Raw genomic sequence first — 22,500 nt, 5'->3', positions numbered from 1 at the left:
ATGGGATGGTAAGGGAGGGAATCTTGAATTATTATGACCTTTTGACCCCCAAACACCCCTTGAGCAACAGGAAATGGCTATAGGAGTCATAATACGCAGATGGAAGTGTATGCAGGTGTGTTATGAGTGTGTGTGTGTATGCCTTGGGGCCTCAGATCTACCTGCCTCCATCACTTTGCCAGTGACTAGAGACACTGTGTTTGTGTGTGTGTGTGTGTGTGTGTGTGTGTGTGTGTGTGTGTGTGTGTGTGTGTGTGTGTGTGTGTACACCTCATTCCCATAGGGAATATATTTCCACCCTAACTAAACAACAATACATGATTCTTTCTACGGTTATTTTACTAAATTCTGCTCAGTGCACTTTCAAAATTACTTTGGCTGTTCCAACTGGAGACACTATTGGAGAGAATTTGTCAACATAAATTGTTGATGATTTCTCATCAGAGAAAACGCATCTCGGTGATAAGCAAACTAATAACATTGCCTTCTCACTCGATCGGCACACACAATAAAAATTAGTTATCCCATTTTCCCACCTGGATGGCCCTGGTTAATTTCATTCTCAAACAAGGAAAACAACGGAATCAGAACAGCACGCCCGTCGCTCCCGAGTCCTAACTCCTCTCTCTTAGTCCCAGAAACACAGGCTGAATGCTAGTATGGTCTTGCAACATAAATCAGAATTGCAGATCGTGTGAGCTTGAGTGTGAGACGGTGGGATGAAAAACTCTACAATACGCCGTGTGGACACATCCAATTAATCTGATGGATTAGGTTTTGTTCCCTCAATTCATTAGAGGGAATATTCCTCTCCGTCTGGGATTAAAGAGCCACGCCTCATTGGCTGCTGCCGGCTTTAAGATGAATGCAAGAACAACTTAGAACACACACTCCATAACTATATACACACACATGTTTACATAGAGTGTAAGCTTACATTAGCTTCATAGCTACAAGGTCTACAAACCGTTCAATGACATGTAAAATAGGTTCCCAAATAGATCAATAACTAAAAGACACAAAACATATACACGGCGTACAAAATATTAGGAAACAAATATTGAGTTGCACCCCCTTTTGCCCTCAGAACCGCCTCAATTCGTTGGGGCATGGACTCCAGAAGGTGTCGAAAGCGTTCCACAGGGACGCTGGCCCATGTTGACTCCAATGCTTCCCACAGTTGTGTCAAGTAATCTGGATGTCCTTTGGGTGGTGGACCATTCTTGATACACACGGGAAACTGTTGAGTGTGAATAAACCCAGCAGCGTTGCCGTTCTTGACACAAACCAGTGCGCCTTGCCTACCATACCCCGTCAAAGGCACTTAAATATTTTGTCTTGCCCATTCACCCTCTGAATGGCACACATACACAATCCATGTCTCAATTGTCTCAAGGCTTAAAAATCCATCTTTAACCTGTATCCTCCCTTTCATCTACATGAGTGGTCACCAATTGGTCAATCGCGATTGACTGGTCAATCTCCAAGGCATTCCAAGTCTATCGCCAAACATTTCTGTAAAAAAAAACAACACCTTGCATTCCTATTTGTTTTATTCGACTCGCTCCATTTATAACCGTTATATACGTTTTTAAGTTACAAACTCTGCCTTCCCGGGGGGCGCAAATCAAGTACGCTATAGGCCTACCACTGGCCAATCGGAAGGCTAGGATTACCATGTCTGCAGTAACGTAGCAGGCATAGAATCAATCTACAGCAAAGTTGATACTGTGAGATTTCTAAACTTGTAAAACCCTGACTAGAGACTCAACGAATACAGCAAAGAGCTGCTGTTTTTATGAGTGAGTTCATGTTTCAGTTTTTACTCAAAACTTTCTATTCAACACTTTTATATGCCATAAAATGTGCTTTCTCGCTACTGCCACTCGCGGTACAACCAGCACTGCAGCAGTAATGAATGAGTAGGAAAGAGTCATCGATAGGCTTGAGTTGTTATTATTAACGACATGGGTCTTTTTTCATATCGAGGAAAATGTCACTTTCTCTGGTCATAGGAGTAACAACCTGAATTTGTGCATGAGGCAGAAATAATGCGGTGCGACTCGAGTATCGCCATCAGCTGGAAGACAGTGTCTCTTCTTGGTCAGTGTCAGTGGAGGAAAGGGAGAGCGGAGGGATGTTGAGAGGTGGACCCTCAGTCTGCTGCTCTCTCCCTCCACTGAGACTGGCCATCAGATGCAGGCACCATCAGACCAGTACAATAAAAAGCACATTATTTACATGTATGCTCACTCAGCTGTGCCTCACAAGTAATACAACAGCAGATCTATTACCAGTGTGATCATATAGTAATGTTGAAATATAATGTAAAAATGGTCTGAGAAGAACAACATTGGCAGGGCAATTCAAGCAAAGCCAATATGCAGTGATAATGAATTGGGCCTATAGCCTACTGCACAAACCTCATTACTACAGTACTGTTTTTAATGGGTTAATGTTGCATACATAGGCTGATGTTTTTTAAGTCATGTAAAAAAACAAAATCTGAACGGTAGATCTTGGCTTGCAGTTTGACTCAGAAAGTGATCTCGACTCAAAAAAGGTTGGTGACCACTGATCTACACTGATTGAAGTGCATTTAACAAGTGACATCAATAAGGGATCCTAGCTTCACATGGATTCACCTGGGAGTCCATGTTCATGGAAAGACATCCCTAATGTTTTGCACTCAGTGTATTTACATAGATCAACTCTCACGTAGTCTTGACAAGGTCTAGAAACTTTGAATGGAATGTATAATAGCTCCCAGGTTTTCTGTGTTTAACATAATCCCATAAAACGATGGGTTTAACCTTTTAATTCAGAGATAGGATTATAGACAAGATATATAAATTGACGGCTCAATCTACAGTGGGAGACACAAGCTGAGGTACACCTGTAAAAAATTGAAACCTTTTCTCAAAATTGATGGATACCTTCTCATGCATACAGTTGAAGTCGGAAGTTTACATGCACCTTAGCCAAATACATTTAAACTCTGTTTTTCACAATTCCTGACATTTAATCCTAGTAAAAATTCCCTGTCTTAGGTCAGTTAGGATCACCACTTTATTTTAAGAATGTGAAATGTCAGAATAATAGCAGAGAGAATTATTTATTTCAGCTTTTATTTCTTTCAGCACATTCCCAGTGGGTCAGAAGTTTACATACACTCAATTAGTATTTGGTAGCATTGCCTTTAAATTGTTTAACTTGGGTCAAACTTTTCGGGTAGCCTTCCACAAGCTTCCCACAATAAGTTGGGTGAATTTTGGCCCATTCCTCCTGACAGAGCTGGTGTAACTGAGTCAGGTTTGTAGGCCTCCTTGCTCGCACACACGTTTTTCAGATCTGCCCACACATGTTCTATAGGCTTGAGGTCAGGGCTTTGTGATGGCCACTCCAATACCTTGACTTTGTTGTCCTTAAATCATTTTGCCACAACTTTGGAAGTATGCTTGGGGTCATTGTCCATTTGGAAGACCCATTTGCGACCAAGCTTTAACTTCCTGACTGATGTCTTGAGATGTTGCTTCAATATATCCACATAATTTTCCTTCCTCATGATTCTATCTATTTTGTGAAGTACACCAGTCCCTCCTGCAGCAAAGCACCCCCACAGCATGATGCTGCCACCCCCGTGCTTCACTGTTGGGATGGTGCTCTTTGGCTTGCAAGCGTTCCCCTTTTTTCTCCAAACATACCAATGGTCATTATGGCCAAACAATTCAATTTTTGTTTCATCAGACCAGAGGACATTTCTCCAAAAAGTACGATCTTTGTCCCCATGTGCAGTTGCAAACCGTAGTCTGGCTTTTTTATGGCGGTTTTGGAGCAGTGGCTTCTTCCTTGCTGAGCGGCCTTTCAGGTTATGTTTATATAGGACTTGTTTTACTGTGGATATAGATACTTTTATACCTGTTTCCTCCAGCATCTTCACAAGGTCCTTTGCTGTTGTTCTGGGATTGATTTGCACTTTTCGCTCCAAAGTATGTTAATCTCTAGGAGACAGAACGCGTCTCCTTCCTGAGCGGTATGACGGCTGCGTGGTCCCTTGGTGTTTATACTTGCGTACTATTGTTTGTACAGATGAACGTGGTACCTTCAGGCATTTGGAAATTGCTCCCAAGGATGAACCAGACTTGTGGAGGTCTACAATTTTCTTTCTGAGGTCTTGGCTGATTTCTTTTGATTTTCCCATGATGTCAAGCAAAGAGGCACTGAGTTTGAAGGTAGGCCTTGAAATACATCCACAGGTACACCTCCAATTGACTCAAATGATGTCAATTAGCCTATCAGAAGCTTCTAAAGCCATGACATCATTTTCTGGAATGTTCCAAGCTGTTTAAAGGCACAGTCAACTTAGTGTATGTAAACTTCTGACCCACTGGAATTGTGATACAGTGAATTATAAGTGAAATAATCTGTCTGTAAACAATTGTTGGAAAAATTACTTGTGTCATGCACAAAGTAGATGTCCTAACCGACTTGCCAAAACTATAGTTTGTTAACAAAGAAATGTGTGGAGTGGTTGAAAAATGAGTTTTAATGACTCCAACCTAAGTGTATGTAAACTTCCAACTCCAACTGTATCTACCCTGAACACTGAAGAAATGGCTCTGTAGATTTCCATCTATACACGTCCTGTTCTCCATCTCAACACTCTGACGTTCAGAACACCCGTAGATGCTACTAGAAGTCCTATCGTAACTTCCAAATGAATTAGTAATACAAATTCAAATCTGATAAATGACAGCGAGCTCACACTCACTGTTTAAGAAAGAAAGCATGTAGTCTAACATGATTTTCTTGTTATTTATTTTCCCCCAGACGGCGCTCTAAAAACAAATAGCTTCTGAGAGAGCCACGACTGTTGCCTAATGGGGTTTTGTATGGTAACCTTTAACAAATGATTCTGTTCATCGTTTTTACCCAATGTTTCCCTGGCCTCTGTCTTCAAAGGTCAAAAGACGTAACTCAAGGAGCCAGATAAATGAGAAGTTAACCAAGCAGAAAAGAGAGGCGGAGTAGGGAAGAGGGAGAAACAGAGAGCGTGTGTTGGTTGGCAAGAAGGAGAGGGAGAGAGATGATTCTTAATTATACTAATTGTATACAAGGTAGAAGGAAGGAGGAGGAAGTTCACCAATGCCACCACATCACCAATTACTGATCCCTATATTCTAACAGGTTACAATGCCACCACATCACCCATTACTGATCCCTGTATTCTATCAGGCTACAATGCCACCACAGCACCCATTACTGATCCCTGTATTCTAACAGGTTACAATGCCACCACTTCACCCAATACTGATCCCTGTATTCTAACAGGTTACAATGCCACCACATCACCCATTACTGATCCCTGTATTCTAACAGGTTACAATGCCACCACATCACCCAATACTGATCCCTGTATTCTAACAGGTTACAATGCCACCACATCACCCAATACTGATCCCTGTATTCTAACAGGTTACAATTCCACCACATCACCCATTACTGATCCCTGTATTCTAACAGGTTACAATTCCACCACATCACCCATTACTGATCCCTGTATTCTAACAGGTTACAATACAGGTTACAATACACAAGCAGTGGACACTGAGTGAAATGCATGTCACCTGCACCTCTCCACTGTCTACCCATTTACTGGTCTCCAGACAGACACTGTAGCATCCCTCAGATAAGAGTCAGAAAGTGGTCTATAGCGGCGGCATTGTTCAGGAGTCAATAGGAAGCCTGGCGCAGAGGATCGATATTGCACAGAGCCTGGTCCATTGTGAGTGAGAAAAAGTATGTGTGCACGCGCGAGAGAGATGCAAAGAGAGAGAGATGCAAAGAGAGAGCGATGCAAAGAGAGAGAGATGCAAAGAGAGAGCGATGCAAAGAGAGAGAGATGCAAAGAGAGAGTGATGCAAAGAGAGAGAGAGGCAGAGAGAGTGAGAGAGAGTGACAGAGAGAGACACAGAGAGACACACAGAGAGAGACACAGAGAGACACACAGAGAGAGACACACACAGAGAGAGAGAGAATGATGTCTATATTAACACAGTCCTGATGAATGGACTTTGTTTGGATTCCTGTCTGTCTCTGTCAGAGAAAATACCTACATATTTTGTCTGTCCTGAGGTATCTGGAAAAAGTCTGTCAACCTTCCACCTTCTTATCGGAAACCATCGTAATGTCACTATTACCAATGCCAGATAACCATCATCACTGTCATCATCGTCATCATCACCACTACCACAATCATCATATATAGCCTTACACAACTGTCTGTTGTGTGAAACACACACCCATTACAATAAGGACACTAGAGCTGCACGTCTCAATCCATGGTGTAAAAGTCCCAGAGAGTCCTCGATATCCTCATAAGTCATTGTCCACATAACCCTGAGATTTTCCCAGGGCCAATATTAGCCAGGCCATAAAAAGTTACGCTGTATTCTGCCAGTGCTCCTGTATGCTGAGCAGCAGGCCTGGAATTCATACAGCCACATTATAATATTTCAATAAGAACCGCACATAAATTCAATATAGCAATACTGCTGACACATGGAGCCGTATTGATTCAATCTCTGAGCTCGGAGACAAAGGGCCTGGGAGCGAGATGAGGAAGTGATGCGACCACAGAGGGGTGGGTAGATAGATACAGACACGGAGCCAGTGGGTTAAAGTCCATTAAGGTGAATGGGGGAAGACGATAGCCAATTGTGTTGAGAGTTCCGGGAATGATTGACAGGTGGAGGGGTTGTTAAGGAGATGTATTTTCTTGCCACCCTAGCAACCACTGTGGATAGAGTGGTGATTTTGATCATCTACTTCAGACCTCAGCAAAAAGCATTGGTGCCAGACAGTAGAAAAGGGTTCTCCGACTCTGGGCTGGGAAGCTAGTGGGTGGTGAAGGGTTTTTGCTCCAGCCTAGCACTAGCACACCTTTAAAAAAAACAAAACAAAAAAACAGGGCAACTTTCCTTTGTTGTGCTTCGATGCCAAAAATCACAGATTTATATATATAAAAAATATATAATAATAAACCCCAGATTTAGAACCCTAAACATAACTAATAAACCCCAGATTTATAATCCTAAACATAACTAATAAACCCCTTGCTCCCGTGAGTCTTTAGTTTTCTACTGCCGGCCCTCGGAAGGAAACGTTTTCTATCAGCGTGATTAATTCACAGTTAAACAGCATTTGTTTTTCAGTTTGGTTTTCTCATTCTGTTTTCTTCTCCCTCTCTCCCTCCATCCCTCCATCCCTCCATCCCTCCTAGGTCTCCCCATTCTTAATTAAGGCGCTCATTTGCCACACAGATTCATTTTTAATGCTCCAGTCCCTTGGAACGGAGAGCTAAGCATCCTGGACAGGGCCCCAAAATAGAACTAAAAAAATTCCCCTGTCTGAAGTGTTATTTTATTTAATGCTTTGCTTCACAGTTCAATTCACTTAATATAGACTCACTCCCACCCCCGCGAACATCCATGGAATAAAAACTAAATATTTGCTAAAACGCAATAAAAGTGACAACGGTCTGTTCGGATTATGAAAAAAATATGAGATTTATATATACTTGAGTCGTGTCTTTGGGAAGCAGGGTGGAGGAGGTTGTTTGCAGCCAAACTTAATTAAGTAATGAGTTGGGATGATATGGGAATGGGATGTGAGGCGTGGCTAATGTGTAGGCGGAGGAGCTAGCTGCTCTAGCGTCTCAGTGGCACAGATCGGTCAGGGTGAACTCCAAACATCCAGACGGAAGTTCATTAGACTTAAATGTTGAAGTAAAACATATTTCTAAAGGGTCATGAGAAGAAGGTCCTTAGGGCTCTGATCATCCTTTTCTGAATTCTACCAAACCACTTATACAGGGTCAGATATCGTTTCATCTCCCTCATAGCTAGGGTTCAGATTGGGGTTAATATAATCTGATCCTAGATCTGTGGTTAGTGGCAATGTCTACTTCAAGCATCCCCCTCTGGAACTACTGGGGTACGCCATTTTGGAGCTAAAGGCTAGTCACTCTGAGGGATTGCATTGGCCATTTTGGCTCAATCTAATGCCTCAGTTTTAAGTTCCTGGATACAAAAGTCCACTTCCACAAATTGGTGCTCTTGAATGGCGGTTGGAGATCTCTTTTTGACCCAGGGGAGAACGACTGCCCCTTCTCATTGAAGCCACGGAAGTTCAAGGCTGACCGCGGTACTGCACGCATTGTTTGCAGAAAACAGGTCCCCCATTATAGTCAATGGAAAATGGTGATCTTTGTGGTCAATCTTCATGTAAATAAAATGTTTTTAGAAGGCATCATGGTACCTATAATTGCTTCTAATACACCAGATGTATGTCCTTGAACCGATTGTTATAAAATCGCACATAGAAGAAGTTATAAGGATAATTGAGATACTAATGGCAGCCTGCAGTACCCTGGGTGGCCTTCAACGAGTTACTCAAAGAGAGGGGGCAGCACTGAGCTATGCTGCAACATAACTTCCTGGAGTAGCTCAAACTGCTCATAGCCTGACAAATGGACTTTGTTTAGTCACCAACATCTCTCATTATCCGGGATCCTCAACAGCAGTTCTTGGGCACTGAGCAGATACAATTTCACCTAGATACAATTTAATTTAACTAGGCAAGTCAGTTAAGAACAAATTATTATTTACAATGACGGCCTACCCTGGCCAAACTCGGACGACGCTGGGCCAATTGTGCGCCGCCCTGTGGGACAAGTCCTGTTTCGTCCCCATTCATCAATTGACAAATTCTTTCAATATACTCTTCCAGGATTGGGCAATTTTTTATAATGTTATTATCCTGTCTGGTAGCCAACTGCCTGCAGCCAAAAAGACCAAGAAAATGAGGGGGAGGTAAGAGAGTGAGAGAGAGACAGAGAGAGCGAGAGAGAGATGGGGGGATAGTGAGAGAGGGGAACAGAGAAAAGCAGACAGGATTGTCTATAGACCGTTTAGAGGTCTCTATGTGGGTTATCTGTTCTCTCTCTGTCCTCAAATAGCTCCAGTCGCCCATGAGCTTCTGCACAGTGTGAACCAACTGGCCAACCGCCTCGGTCGCTTTTATTACCCAAACAACCCTGTTCTCTCTCATTCTCTCTCTCCAAATGGGTTTTCAGCCTAGCCAGAGATGAAGGGAGAGGGTGATAAGGGAGGGAAGAGTGGATGGGCCAGATGAAGGGAGAGGGTGATAAGGGAGGGAAGAGTGGATGGGCCAGATGAAGGGAGAGGGTGATAAGGGAGGGAAGAGTGGATGGGCCAGATGAAGGGAGAGGGTGATAAGGGAGGGAAGAGTGGATGGGCCAGATGACGGGAGAGGGTGATAAGGGAGGGAAGAGTGGATGGGCCAGATGAAGGGAGAGGGTGATAAGGGAGGGAAGAGTGGATGGGCCAGATGAAGGGAGAGGGTGATAAGGGAGGGAAGAGTGGATGGGCCAGATGAAGGGAGAGGGTGATAAGGGAGGGAAGAGTGGATGGGCCAGATGAAGGGAGAGGGTGATAAGGGAGGGAAGAGTGGATGGGCCAGATGAAGGGAGAGGGTGATAAGGGAGGGAAGAGTGGATGGGCCAGATGAAGGGAGAGGGTGATAAGGGAGGGAAGAGTGGATGGGCCAGATGAAGGGAGAGGGTGATAAGGGAGGGAAGAGTGGATGGGCCAGATGAAGGGAGAGTGTGATAAGGGAGGGAAGAGTGGATGGGCCAGATGACGGGAGAGGGTGATAAGGGAGGGAAGAGTGGATGGGCCAGATGAAGGGAGAGGGTGATAAGGGAGGGAAGAGTGGATGGGCCAGATGAAGGGAGAGGGTGATAAGGGAGGGAAGAGTGGATGGGCCAGATGAAGGGAGAGGGTGATAAGGGAGGGAAGAGTGGATGGGCCAGATGACGGGAGAGGGTGATAAGGGAGGGAAGAGTGGATGGGCCAGATGACGGGAGAGGGTGATAAGGGAGGGAAGAGTGGATGGGCCAGATGAAGGGAGAGGGTGATAAGGGAGGGAAGAGTGGATTGGCCAGATGAAGGGAGAGGGTGATAAGGGAGGGAAGAGTGGATGGGCCAGATGAAGGGAGAGGGTGATAAGGGAGGGAAGAGTGGATTGGCCAGATGAAGGGAGAGGGTGATAAGGGAGGGAAGAGTGGATGGGCCAGATGAAGGGAGAGGGTGATAAGGGAGGGAAGAGTGGATGGGCCAGATGAAGGGAGAGGGTGATAAGGGAGGGAAGAGTGGATGGGCCAGATGAAGGAGGGAGGAGAGGAGCAGTGGGAGAGAAAATGCAGAAAGGACATCCAGTAGTCTGACAAGAGGATAATTTCATGCAAATGTAGCTTTTAGTTTGGAAATCAAGGCAATGTTTTTTTACTCTCCTCCCTCCATCCTCTCCACTAAATGTTTTCCTCTCTGTTTTTTTTATTTCACACTCCGATGCACAGCCATAAATGATGAAGAAATATTTCTTGAAAAACACGCTGTTCTTTTGTGACACTATTTTTAGTTTTTTGGTTGCATTTCGACAACAATAATATTTTCCCAGTAAATAAGCACAGTAACAACAACCGATGCTTAGGGGTTGGTTGGAACATATCTGTGTGAAATAGCTTCCCTTTGTAGTCCTCTGAAAAATCTGTTGGAACTAAACTGCTCCAGACGCTGATAAACACACACATGTTTTGTTCTTCTATGCTTGTGGGGACCTAAAATTGATTTCCATTCAAAATCCTATTTTACCTTAACCTCTTACCCTAACCCTAACCCTAACACCTGAGCTTAAAATAGCCTTTGATGACGTCATGGGGACGTGGGAAATGTCCCCACCAGGGAGAATTTCCCTTGTTTTACTATCCTTGTGGGGCCTTTGGGGGATTTTAGGTCCCCACAAGGATAGAAGAACCAACCCACCCACAGTCGCTCTCTGATACAGACCATCATCTTCTCACTCTGTTCACACCCCACAAATGAGACAATGTGTCATTTATCAATTTATAGCCCATTAGTAATTCTCTCTCCCTCTTAATTGTCATTCCACGATGCTACTTTCACTCTTATTACTCCTCTCTCTCTCTCTCTGAAAACCGACTCTTCAAGAAGAGAAACTCTCTAACTGTGCGTCAAGCGCTCTCTCTCAGTTTCTCTCCCTCTCTTTCTCAGAAAACTGGCTATTGGAGAGGAAAAGTTATTTATCAATCTGTCTGTCCATCTCTCAATGTATCATTCCATTCCAATGTTACATCTATCTATTTTATCATCTAATGCTGTATTGCTTTTCTGACTGTTGGGAGAAACATATTATACTGCCTATAAATAAATATAAATATATATATATAGCTTATAGATGGCTTTAGAACTAACACATCAAACTCGATCTAAAAAGTCACTGTTGATGAGTGAGATCAGAGTCCATCTTGAACAAAATGTTTTTACTTGTCCCTGTCTGTCTGTTTCTGTCTGTTTCTGTGTGTTTCTGTGTGTGTCACGGCCTTGTCTTCCCCAATAAACTTTATTTCCTAGCTGAGCCTCCTTGTAATCTTCCAGACGGGGCAAGTCGACATACAACCCCCCTCCTGTCTGAGTGTCTGGGACCCAGCAACCCTGATGTGTCTCTGGACTGACATAAAGCCACTGTGACTGCTCCCAGCTGGCCACTCACACACACACACACACACACACACTCATATAGAAATAGACACACACTCAAGCCTGCACACACACACACACACAAAAGTATAGCTCCAGGTGGAGTTTCTGTCTTTTACACCCCCCCCACCCCACAGACTGGGGCTTAAAGCGCCATAGACACGGCTTTATTCATATTTCTCCACCTATGACACGTGTGTGTGTGTGTGTGTGTGTGTCTCCTCATTCTACCCAAGTCTCAACACTATTTGCTACAGTCGAACAGCGTTAACGATTTCCCCACACAGTGTGTGAAATCCTATTATCCTCTTCGTTATTGTGGTGCTAATTAAAAACACCTTGGCTAATTCAATTACTGTACAGGGTTACGGTTTCATTGAATGGTCAGGTCTGATACCCAGAAAGTTTCCAACTTGAATTCACACATGGAGCTCTGTCTTGTCTTTCACTGAAAAACAAGTCAGCGTTTCGCATCGTTTCATTTCTAGACGGGACACAAAGGCGGCGTGGCGACATATAAAGGAGAGGGGGATGAGAGGAGGGATGGAGGAGAGGGAAAGAGTGAAAAGTCTAAACAATAAGCCAATAGGCAACACTGAGTGTACAAAACATTAAGAACACCTAATTGAGTTGCACCTAATTGAGTTGCACCCCCCTTTCCCCTCAGAACAGCCTCAATTCGTCAATTCGTCAGGGCATTGACTCCACAAGGTGTCAAACGCGTTCCACAGGGATGCTGGCCCATGTTGACTCCAATGCTTTCAACAGTTGTGTCAAGTTGGCTGGATGTCCTTTGGGTCGTGGACCATTCTTGATTACACATGGGAAACTGTTGAGCGTGAAAAACCCAGCAGCGTTGCAGTTCTTGACAGAAACCGGTGTGCCTGGCACCTACAACCATACCCCGTTCAAAGGCACTTTAATCTTTTGTCTTGCCCATTCACCCTCTGAATGGCACACACACACAATTCATGTCTCAATTGTCTCAAGGCTTCAAAATCCTTCTTTAACCCATCTCCTCGCATTCATCTACACTGATTGAAGTGGATTTAACAAGTGACATCAATAAAGGATCATAGCTTTCACCTGGTCAGTCTATATCATGGAAACAGCAGGTGTTCTTAATGTTTTGTCCACTCAGTGTATATAGACCAAGAAAAACGTCAAAAGAGCGGAAGTGCATGGAGCGGAGGAAAGAGAGGAAGTGCATGGAGCGGAGGAAAGAGAGAAAGTGCATGGAGCGGAGGAAAGAGCGGTGGAATGGAGGAGGAAAGGAGGAGGACCACGAAAGGGAGAAAAGCAGGAAATTAGAAATAGAATTAGGAGTGGATGTAGATGTGGACTGACTCACCACTTGGCCGTTCTGGGGGTTCTTGTGTGCGTAGGGCGGACCGCGGATGTGGTTCCACATCTGGCCTGATGTCATGGCAAACACCACACACTGAGAGGAGAGGGAGGGAGCGAGAGACGGAGAGAGAGAGAGAGGTTCCAAAGTTACTGAAGCTACAGGTAGAAATTACTATACAATCATCAACACTCCTGCTGCTATTTCTTCACAGTCACACACAGAGTGAAAGAGAGAGAGGGAGATGGAGAGAGCGAGAGAGAGAGAGGTGGAGACAGAGATAGACAGAGAGAGGCTGCACACCCGCATCGATCCATCTCGCCACTCCAACAGAGGAGAGGAGAGGTAAAAACCACATTGAACCTGACCTCCGTGACTTGCCCGCTGCTCCCTTTACGATCAATAGTCTCTGTGGCTTCCTCAGCCCTCTCCCTGTCTCTTAACATATGGGACAACAACCCTCTCTGTCTACACATAGGACACTCCTCCACTCTGCCTCATACTGCCCTCACTATCAATAAGAGCATTGCTGCTGATGAAGACGGACTCCGCTGCTTCATGCTCATTGATTGTAGTTTACAAAAGAACTGAAGAAATGCAGAATTGAGATCATAAACACAAACATTTGCAGAAGAAAATGGATGGTTCACAGTGTATTAGCTGGGGGTTGAGTCGAATGTCCTTTTAAACTATGCCATCTACTTGCCAGAATAGTCATACACTCTGACCTCACGTTAAATAGAAGTTTCACGTTATAGACCGGAACTATTGTTTCACATACAGATGTAGGATCTTAATTTGAGCCAGTTTGCCCAGCAGGAAAAAATTATCCTGCAGCAACAGGAAATGTGAATAATTATGTGGATTATAATGAATGAACATTTTTGTAGGGGGTTGATACATTTTTCGTAAGGGAAAATCAAGTCTGAAATTTCAAATAGGAAATGACAAACTTCAGAAGCCTTTTTAAACCTCAAATAGTTTTACATTTCCTGCATTGCAGGAAAGTTCTCTTGCAACAGTGTGAACATATTAAGATCCTCAGATTTGTATTGACCTGGCGAAGTTGAGTTGAGTACAATGGCTTTTATAACTACATTATTTGTAACTATGGTATTGCACCTCACCCTCGGGGGTCAGAACATTATTATTGACGTACATGTATGGGTCCATGAATAGCCTGATAAAGTAATGGGAGTGTTCTAAGAAACCATTATGTGGAACACTTACGAAAGACTGTCAATATCACGCTGTGAAAACCGTTCATAGGAACATTCTGAGACCCTAACAACATCATACTGTCCCGTGTAGCTCAGTTGGTAGAGCATGGCGCTTGCAACGCCAGGGTTGTGGGTTTGATTCCCACGGGGGGCCAGTATGAAAAATGTATGCACTCACTAACTGTAAGTGGCTCTGGATAAGAGCGTCTGCTAAATGACTAAAATTTAAAAATGTACCACCCACCACTTCCCTACTTCAGAGATGTTGTGCTCTCACCAGTCCATTGTGTGTGTGTGCTCTGACCACAGGATATTGTGATTGTGTGTGCCTGTCTGCATATGCATACATGTGTACAGTGGGGGAAAAAGTATTTAGTCAGCCACCAATTGTGCAAGTTCTCCCACTTAAAAAGATGAGAGAGGCCTGTAATTTTCATCATAGGTACACGTCAACTATGACAGACAAAATGAGATTTTTTTTCTCCAGAAAATCACATTGTAGGATTTTTTATGAATTTATTTGCAAATTATGGTGGAAAATAAGTATTTGGTCAATAACAAAAGTTTCTCAATACTTTGTTATATACCCTTTGTTGGCAATGACACAGGTTTAAACGTTTTCTGTAAGTCTTCACAAGGTTTTCACACACTGTTGCTGGTATTTTGGCCCATTCCTCCATGCAGATCTCCTCTAGAAGCAGTGATGTTTTGGGGCTGTCGCTGGGCAACACAGACTTTCAACTCCCTCCAAAGATTTTCTATGGGGTTGAGATCTGGAAACTGGCTAGGCCACTCCAGGACCTTGAAATGCTTCTTACGAAGCCACTCCTTCGTTGCCCGGGCGGTGTGTTTGGGATCATTGTCATGCTGAAAGACCCAGCCACGTTTCATCTTCAATGCCCTTGCTGATGGAAGGAGGTTTTCACTCAAAATCTCACGGTACATGGCCCCATTCATTCTTTCCTTTACACGGATCAGTCGTCCTGGTCCCTTTGCAGAAAAACAGCCCCAACGCATGATGTTTCCACCCCCATGCTTCACAGTAGGTATGGTGTTCTTTGGATGCAACTCAGCATTCTTTGTCCTCCAAACACGACGAGTTGAGTTTTTACCAAAAAGTTATATTTTGGTTTCATCTGACCATATGACATTCTCCCAATCCTCTTCTGGATCATCCAAATGCACTCTAGCAAACTTCAGACGGGCCTGGACATGTACTGGCTTAAGCAGGGGGACACGTCTGGCACTGCAGGATTTGAGTCCCTGGCGGCGTAGTGTGTTACTGATGGTAGGCTTTGTTACTTTGGTCCCAGCTCTCTGCAGGTCATTCACTAGGTCCCCCGTGTGGTTCTGGGATTTTTGATCACCGTTCTTGTGATCATTTTGACCCCACGTGGTGAGATCTTGCGTGGAGCCCCAGATCGAGGGAGATTATCAGTGGTCTTGTATGTCTTCCATTTCCTAATAATTGCTCCCACAGTTGATTTCTTCAAACCAAGCTGCTTACCTATTGCAGATTCAGTCTTCCCAGCCTGGTGCAGGTCTACAATTTTGTTTCTGGTGTCCTTTGACAGCTCTTTGGTCTTGGCCATAGTGGAGTTTGGAGTGTGACTGTTTGAGGTTGTGGACAGGTGTCTTTTATACTGATAACAAGTTCAAACAGGTGCCATTAATACAGGTAACGAGTGGAGGACAGAGGAGCCTCTTAAAGAAGAAATTACAGGTCTGTGAGAGCCAGAAATCTTGCTTGTTTGTAGGTGACCAAATACTTATTTTCCACCATAATTTGCAAATAAATTCATTAAAAATCCTACAATGTGATTTTCTGGAGAAAAAAAATCTCAATTTGTCTGTCATAGTTGACGTGTACCTATGATGAAAATTACAGGCCTCTCATCTTTTTAAGTGGGAGAACTTGCACAATTGGTGGCTGATTAAATACTTTTTTTCCCCACTGTATGTGTGTGTGTGTGATTGAGCTGATGTGTGTGCTCCTTTTTTTGGGGGGGGTTGGCGGTGCTCCTTGGTGTGCTCCTTGGGGTGTGTGTGCTCCTTGGTGTGCTCCTTGTGGAGTGTATGTGCTCCTTGGGGTGTGTGTGTGTGTGTGCTCCTTGGTGTGCTCCTCTCTCACCAGTGCAGCCATGGCCCAGCCAGTCTTGTTGTAGATGAACTCCAGGTTGTTCCTGCGGAGGTAGAGCAGCCCTCCTACCAGAGACACCAGCAGGGCCAGGGCTATGGTGCCAGAGTAGTTAGGGGGACGGAACACACGGATCTGGAGGAGGAGAGGGAGGGAGGGATAGAGGAGGGGGAAGGAGAGAGGGACAGAGAGAATGTGTGTGCATGCACATGTGTGTGAGGAACGAGAGAGAGGAGAGACAGAGAGAGAGAGAGAGACAGACAGAGAGGAGAGAGAGTGAGAGCGAGAGAGAGAGAGAGACAGAGAGAGGAGAGAGACAGAGAGAGGAGAGAGACAGAGAGGAGAGAGAGAGACAGAGAGGAGAGAGAGAGACAGAGAGGAGAGTGAGAGAGAGAGTGAGAGCGAGAGACAGAGAGAGAGAGAGAGAGAGAGAGAGAGCGAGACAGAGAGAAACCAAGAGAGAGAGACAGAGGGAGAGACAGAGACAGAGACAGAGAGAGAGAGAGAGAGAGAGAAGAGAGAGAGACAGAGAGAGAGAGAGAGAGAGACAAAGAGAGAGAGATAGAGAGAGAGCGAGACAAAGAGAGAGAGATAGAGAGAGAGAGAGACAGACAGAGAGAGAGAGAGACAGAGAGAGGAGAGAGAGAGAGAGAGCGAGAGAGAGAGAGAGAGACAGAGAGGAGAGAGAGAGAGAGAGAGACAGAGAGAGGAGAAAGAGAGAGATAGAGAGAGAGAGAGAGAGAGAGGAGAAAGAGAGAGAGACAGAGAGAGGAGAAAGAGAGAGATAGAGAGAGAGAGAGGAGAAAGAGAGAGAGAGATAGAGAGAAAGAAAGAAAGAAAGAAAGCAGAGTAGAAAGAGTGAAAGGAGGTGGGGTAGAGAGAGGGAGACCCAGTGAAAGGAGGTGGGGTAGAGGGAGGGAGACCCAGTGAAAGGAGGTGGGGTAGAGAGAGGGAGACCCAGTGAAAGGAGGTGGGGTAGAGAGAGGGAGACCCAGTGAAAGGAGGTGGGGTAGAGAGAGGGAGACCCAGTGAAAGGAGGTGGGGTAGAGAGAGGGAGACCCAGTGAAAGGAGGTGGGGTAGAGAGAGGGAGACCCAGTGAAAGGAGGTGGGGTAGAGGGAGGGAGACCCAGTGAAAGGAGGTGGGGTAGAGAGAGGGAGACCCAGTGAAATGAGGTGGGGTAGAGAGAGGGAGACCCAGTGAAAGGAGGTGGGGTAGAGGGAGGGAGACCCAGTGAAAGGAGGTGGGGTAGAGAGAGGGAGACCCAGTGAAAGGAGGTGGGGTAGAGGGAGGGAGACCCAGTGAAAGGAGGTGGGGTAGAGGGAGGGAGACCCAGTGAAAGGAGGTGGGGTAGAGGGAGGGAAACAGTTAGTTTTGCCTGATCAAAGAAAACTATTTTAGATTGATATAGCTCAGTACAATGTAATTACACCTAGTTGAATAACACAAGGGCTCAGGTAGGGAGACAGGCTGAAGGCACCAAATAAGAGGCATATCAAGTTTCATAATATGATATTACTGGGGAATAGCATATCCACAGTAATGAAAAGATACGTCACATTCCCATTCAAACAAAGAGATATACAGCGCATTCGGAATGTATTCTAACCCCTTTACTTTTTCCAAAGTTTTGTACGTTACAGCCCTATAAAATTGATTAAATTGTTTATTTCCCTCATCAATCTAAACACAATACCCCATAATGACAAAGCGAAAACAGGTTCAGAATCTTTTTCTATTTAAAAATTAATAAAAATAAGAAATACCTTATTTACATAAGTATTCAGACCCTTTGCTATGAGACTCGAAATTGAGATCAGGTGCATCCTGTTTCCATTGATCATCCTTGAGATGTTTCTACAACTTGATCGGAGTCCACCTGTGGTAAATTCAATTGATTGGACATGATTTGGAAAGGCACACACCTGTCTATATAAGGTCCCTGTCACGCTCGTCGAACAGAGATGAGGACCAAGGCACAGCGTTGCAGGCAAACATACTCTTTATTAGAGACACGATCAAAAAACACCAAAACGAAAACGTGACAGTTCACGGTCTAACACAACAGACTAGAAACAAGATCCCACAAACTATGTGGGGAAACAGGCTGCTAAAGTATGGTTCTCAATCAGAGACAACAAGCAACAGCTGAATCACGTTGCCTCTGATTGAGAACCACACTGGCCAACATAGACAAAAAGCCAGGGCGTGACAGTACCCCCCCCTAAAGGCGCGGACTCCGACCGCGCCCACCAAATACCACAGGGGAGGGACCAGGTGGGCACTCCGCTTAGGCGGCGGATCCGGCTCCGGGCCTGATCCCCGCTCCCTCTCCAACCCCCCAAAGTAACCCTGGTCCGGTCTGGCCCCGCTGGCCGGAGCTAGACTGCACACTGGTGGAGCGGATTGCTCTAGCTCCGGCGTGAAGCATCTGACCGGTGCCGGACCAGCCACCGGTGGAACAGGCACGGGCCGTGCCGGACTGACGACGCACACCACTGGCTTGGTGTGGGGAGCAGGAGCGGGCCGAGCCGGGCTGACGAAACGCACCACTGACTTGGTGCGGGGAGCAGGAGCGGGCCGGACCGGGCTGACGAAGCGCACCACTGACTTGGTGCGGGGAGCAGGAGCGGGCCGAGCCGGGCTGACGAAACGCACCACTGACTTGGTGTGGGGAGCAGGAGCGGGCCGAGCCGGGCTGACGAAACGCACCACTGACTTGGTGCGGGGAGCAGGAACGGGCCGGACAGGGCTGACGAAACGCACCACTGACTTGGTGCGGGGAGCAGGAATGGGCCGGACTGGGCTGGCGACGCGCACCACAGACTTGGTGCGGGGAGCAGGAACAGGCCGGGCCGAGCTGGCGACGCGCACCGTAGACTTGGTGCGAGTGGCAGGAACAGGCCGGACCGTACTGGGAACACACACCACTGGCCCTACGTGGGGATCAGGAACAGGCCGGACCAGACTGGCAACACACGCCAGTACCTCTCGCCGTGCCTCTACATCCTCCTTCCCCCTGGTGACCAGTGACTCCCGTAACCTGGCGGCCTCCTGCTGCCCCGTCGTCCACGGCGTTAGCCCCCCCCTAAAACATTTATGGGCTTCACTCCTACCCGTGGACCAGGTCTCCATGCTTCTCGCCAGCCTTTCGCCCTTCTGCCTCCACGTCAAGCCCCTCTCTTCCTCACATGGCTTGACCCAGTCGAGGAGGCGAAGGAGATCCGCTAGAGATCTCTCAGGCGCTGGCTCCTGGACTTGCTGCTTGGTCCAGTCTTGGTGGGATCTTCTGTCACGCTCGTCGAACAGAGATGAGGACCAAGGCGCAGCGTTGCAGGCAAACATACTCTTTATTAGAGACACGATCAAAAAACACCAAAACGAAAACGTGACAGTTCACGGTCTAACACAACAGACTAGAAACAAGATCCCACAAACTATGTGGGGAAACAGGCTGCTAAAGTATGGTTCTCAATCAGAGACAACAAGCAACAGCTGAATCACGTCGCCTCTGATTGAGAACCACACTGGCCAACATAGACAAACAATACTAGAATGTGAAACCTAGAACCAAAACACATAGACTTTACACACCCTGGCTCAACATATTAGAGTCCCCAGAGCCAGGGCGTGACAGTCCCACAGTTGACAGTGCACGTCAGAGCAAAAACCAAGCCATGAGGTCGAAGGAATTGTCCGTAGAGCTCCGAGACAGGATTGTGTTGAGGCACAGATCTGAGGAAGGGTACCAAAAAATGTCTGCAGCATTGAAGATCCCCAAGAACACAGAGGCCTCCATAATTCTTAAATGGAAGAAGTTTGGAACCACCAAGACTCTGGGGAGAAGGGCCTTGGTCAGGGAGGTGACCAAGAAACCAATTGTCACTCTGACAGAGCTCCAGAGTTATTCTGTGGAGATGGGATAACCTTCCAGAAGGACAACCATCTTTACAGCACTCCACCAATCAGGCCTTTATGGTAGAGTGGCCAGACGGAAGCCACTCCTCAGTAAAAGGCACATGACAGCCCGCTTGGAGTTTGTCAAAAGGCACCTAAAGGACTCTCAGACCATGAGAAACAAGATTCTCTGGTCTGATGAAACCAAGATTTAACTCTTTGGCCTGAATGCCAAGCGTCAAGTCTGGAGGAAACCTGGCACCATCCCTACGGTGAAGCATGGTGGTGGCAGCATCATGCTGTGGGGATGTTTTTCAGCGGCAGGGACTGGGAGACTAGTCAGGATCGATGGAAAGATGAACAGAGCAAAGTACAGACAGATCCTTGATGAAAACCTGCTTCAGAGCGCTCAGGACCTCAGACTGGGGCGAAGGTTCACCTTCCAACAGGACAAGGACCCTAAGCACACAGCCAAGATAACGCAGGAGTGGCTTCGGGACAAGTCTATGAATGTCCTTGAGTGGCCCGGACTTGAACCCGATTGAACATCTCCAGAGAGACCTGAAAATAGTTGTGCAGCGACGCTCCCCATCCAACCTGACCGAGCTTGAGAGGATCTGCAAAGAAACTCCCCAAATAAAGGTGTGCCAAGCTTGTAGCGTCATACCCAAGAAGACTCGAGGCTGTAATTGCTGCCAAAGGTCCTTCAACAAAGTACTGAGTAAAGGGTCTGAATACTTATGTAAATGTAATATTTACGTTTTTTTATTTTGAATACATTTCCAAAAATGTCTAAACACCTGTTTTTGCTTTGTCATGATGGGGTATTGTGTGTAGATTGATGAGGAAAATGTATTCCATTTTAGAATAAGGCTGTAACGTAACAAAAATGTGGAAAAAGTAAAGGCGTCTGAATACATTCCGAATACATGTGCAGCTATAGTAGGCCAGGGTTGAATTCATCAGGACATAATGTTGAAAAACTTTTTTTTAAACGATAATGAGCATTTCATTTTGGACAAGTTCAGGTAGTCCCCTCAATGTTTCAGTCCGTTTTTTTTCTTCAGTTTGAACACAACCCAGATCTGAGTCTTCTTGTTGGTCGATCGTCGGCCTTGCCTTCTAATGCTATTGGATTAGCTCAAATAAAGGGAACCACATATCCCATAATTCAGTCTGCTTGTGGAACCGAGAGGGAGAGTGTGTGTGCGTGTTAGAACGTTGGGCCAGTAACCGAAAGGTTGCTGGTTCGAATACACGAGTCGACAAGGTGAAAATCTGTCGCTGTGCCCTAGAGCAAGGCACTTAACCCTAATTTGCTCCAGGGGTGTCGTACTACTATGGCTGACGCTGTAAAACAACACATTTCACTGCACCTATCCGGTGTTTGTATGTGTGTGTGTCCACTGTCAACCACCGTTTTTCAAATCAGCAGGATGACGGAGAATCCAAAGGATTAATGGGCGACTGGTGGAGATGTCTCCCCGTAATGGAGGACGTGGGTTTAAAAAGGGAGCCCCTCTGAGCATTAATTGACACTGTGGAATTAATAAGGATAACAGTATCTAACCTCATTGGGATTCTTATAGAGCAGTGGGCCATATAGAAAGCATTCGATACCACAGCCATTAGCTGGTCATTGTGTTTTTCGGGCTGTATAAAAGACAGTACATGGGCAAAGTGCTCTTGTCCTTCTTGCAGGATGCGTCTCGCATCTCTAAGATGGATCTGAAACTGATGATGCTATCTCTGACGCAGCTATAAAAAGGATAACCTTTGGTATTGTATTCATGTTTGGCACAGAGTTAGGTACAAATATTATATCTGATATGTTTTTGTGATGCTTATATGTTTCGTGACTGGTAAATAGTTGTGTGTGCGCTTTTTAAAAGCTTTCAAATGTGATAGGCAGGCCTGAGTTTAAATAGTATTTGTTGTCTTTCAAATATGTTGAGCATTCGATTGAGCCTGCTGGATTGGTGGTGTTTGCACTTTTGGGATGATTCCATTAGCTCCATTCCTCCAGGCAAGCCCGATCAGGCGCAGCTAAAATATCAGACAGAAAACAGACACTATTTGAACCCGGGTCTTCTGTCACCTGTACAATCATCACAGGTGTATTATGTAAAAGGTTAATTCTCACCTGGACGTCGGTGCGGTCTGCGATCCACTTGGCCAGCTGCTCCGAGGCAAAGCCGATCCGCTGGAGGTCGAAGGTGTCTGCCCTCTTAGGTTTTCCCTTAGCTGGGAAGTGCATGAA

General features: G+C 45.6%; 1 protein-coding gene across 1 annotated transcript in view; it reads right to left on the bottom strand.

Moving 5' to 3' along the window:
• Positions 1–22,497, bottom strand: part of LOC311117567 (dolichyl-diphosphooligosaccharide--protein glycosyltransferase subunit TUSC3) — a gene marked incomplete at its 5' end in the record, with an annotated part of 38,655 nt that extends 16,158 nt beyond the window's left edge. Inside the window, 3 exons of the mRNA XM_084192498.1 lie at positions 12,994–13,083; positions 16,339–16,479; positions 22,384–22,497. Coding sequence (XP_084048624.1) covers positions 12,994–13,083; positions 16,339–16,479; positions 22,384–22,497 — 345 coding nt within the window. The remainder of the gene's footprint in view (positions 1–12,993; positions 13,084–16,338; positions 16,480–22,383) is intronic.
• Positions 22,498–22,500: the final 3 nt, after the last annotated feature.

Source organism: Coregonus lavaretus (assembly GCF_964263955.1).
Source record: "Coregonus lavaretus genome assembly, contig: HAP1_SCAFFOLD_3814, whole genome shotgun sequence".
NCBI classification, from domain to species: Eukaryota; Metazoa; Chordata; class Actinopteri; order Salmoniformes; family Salmonidae; genus Coregonus; species Coregonus lavaretus.
The sequence above is the reverse complement of the archived record's forward strand: the minus strand, read 5'-3'. Positions and strand labels throughout refer to the sequence as shown.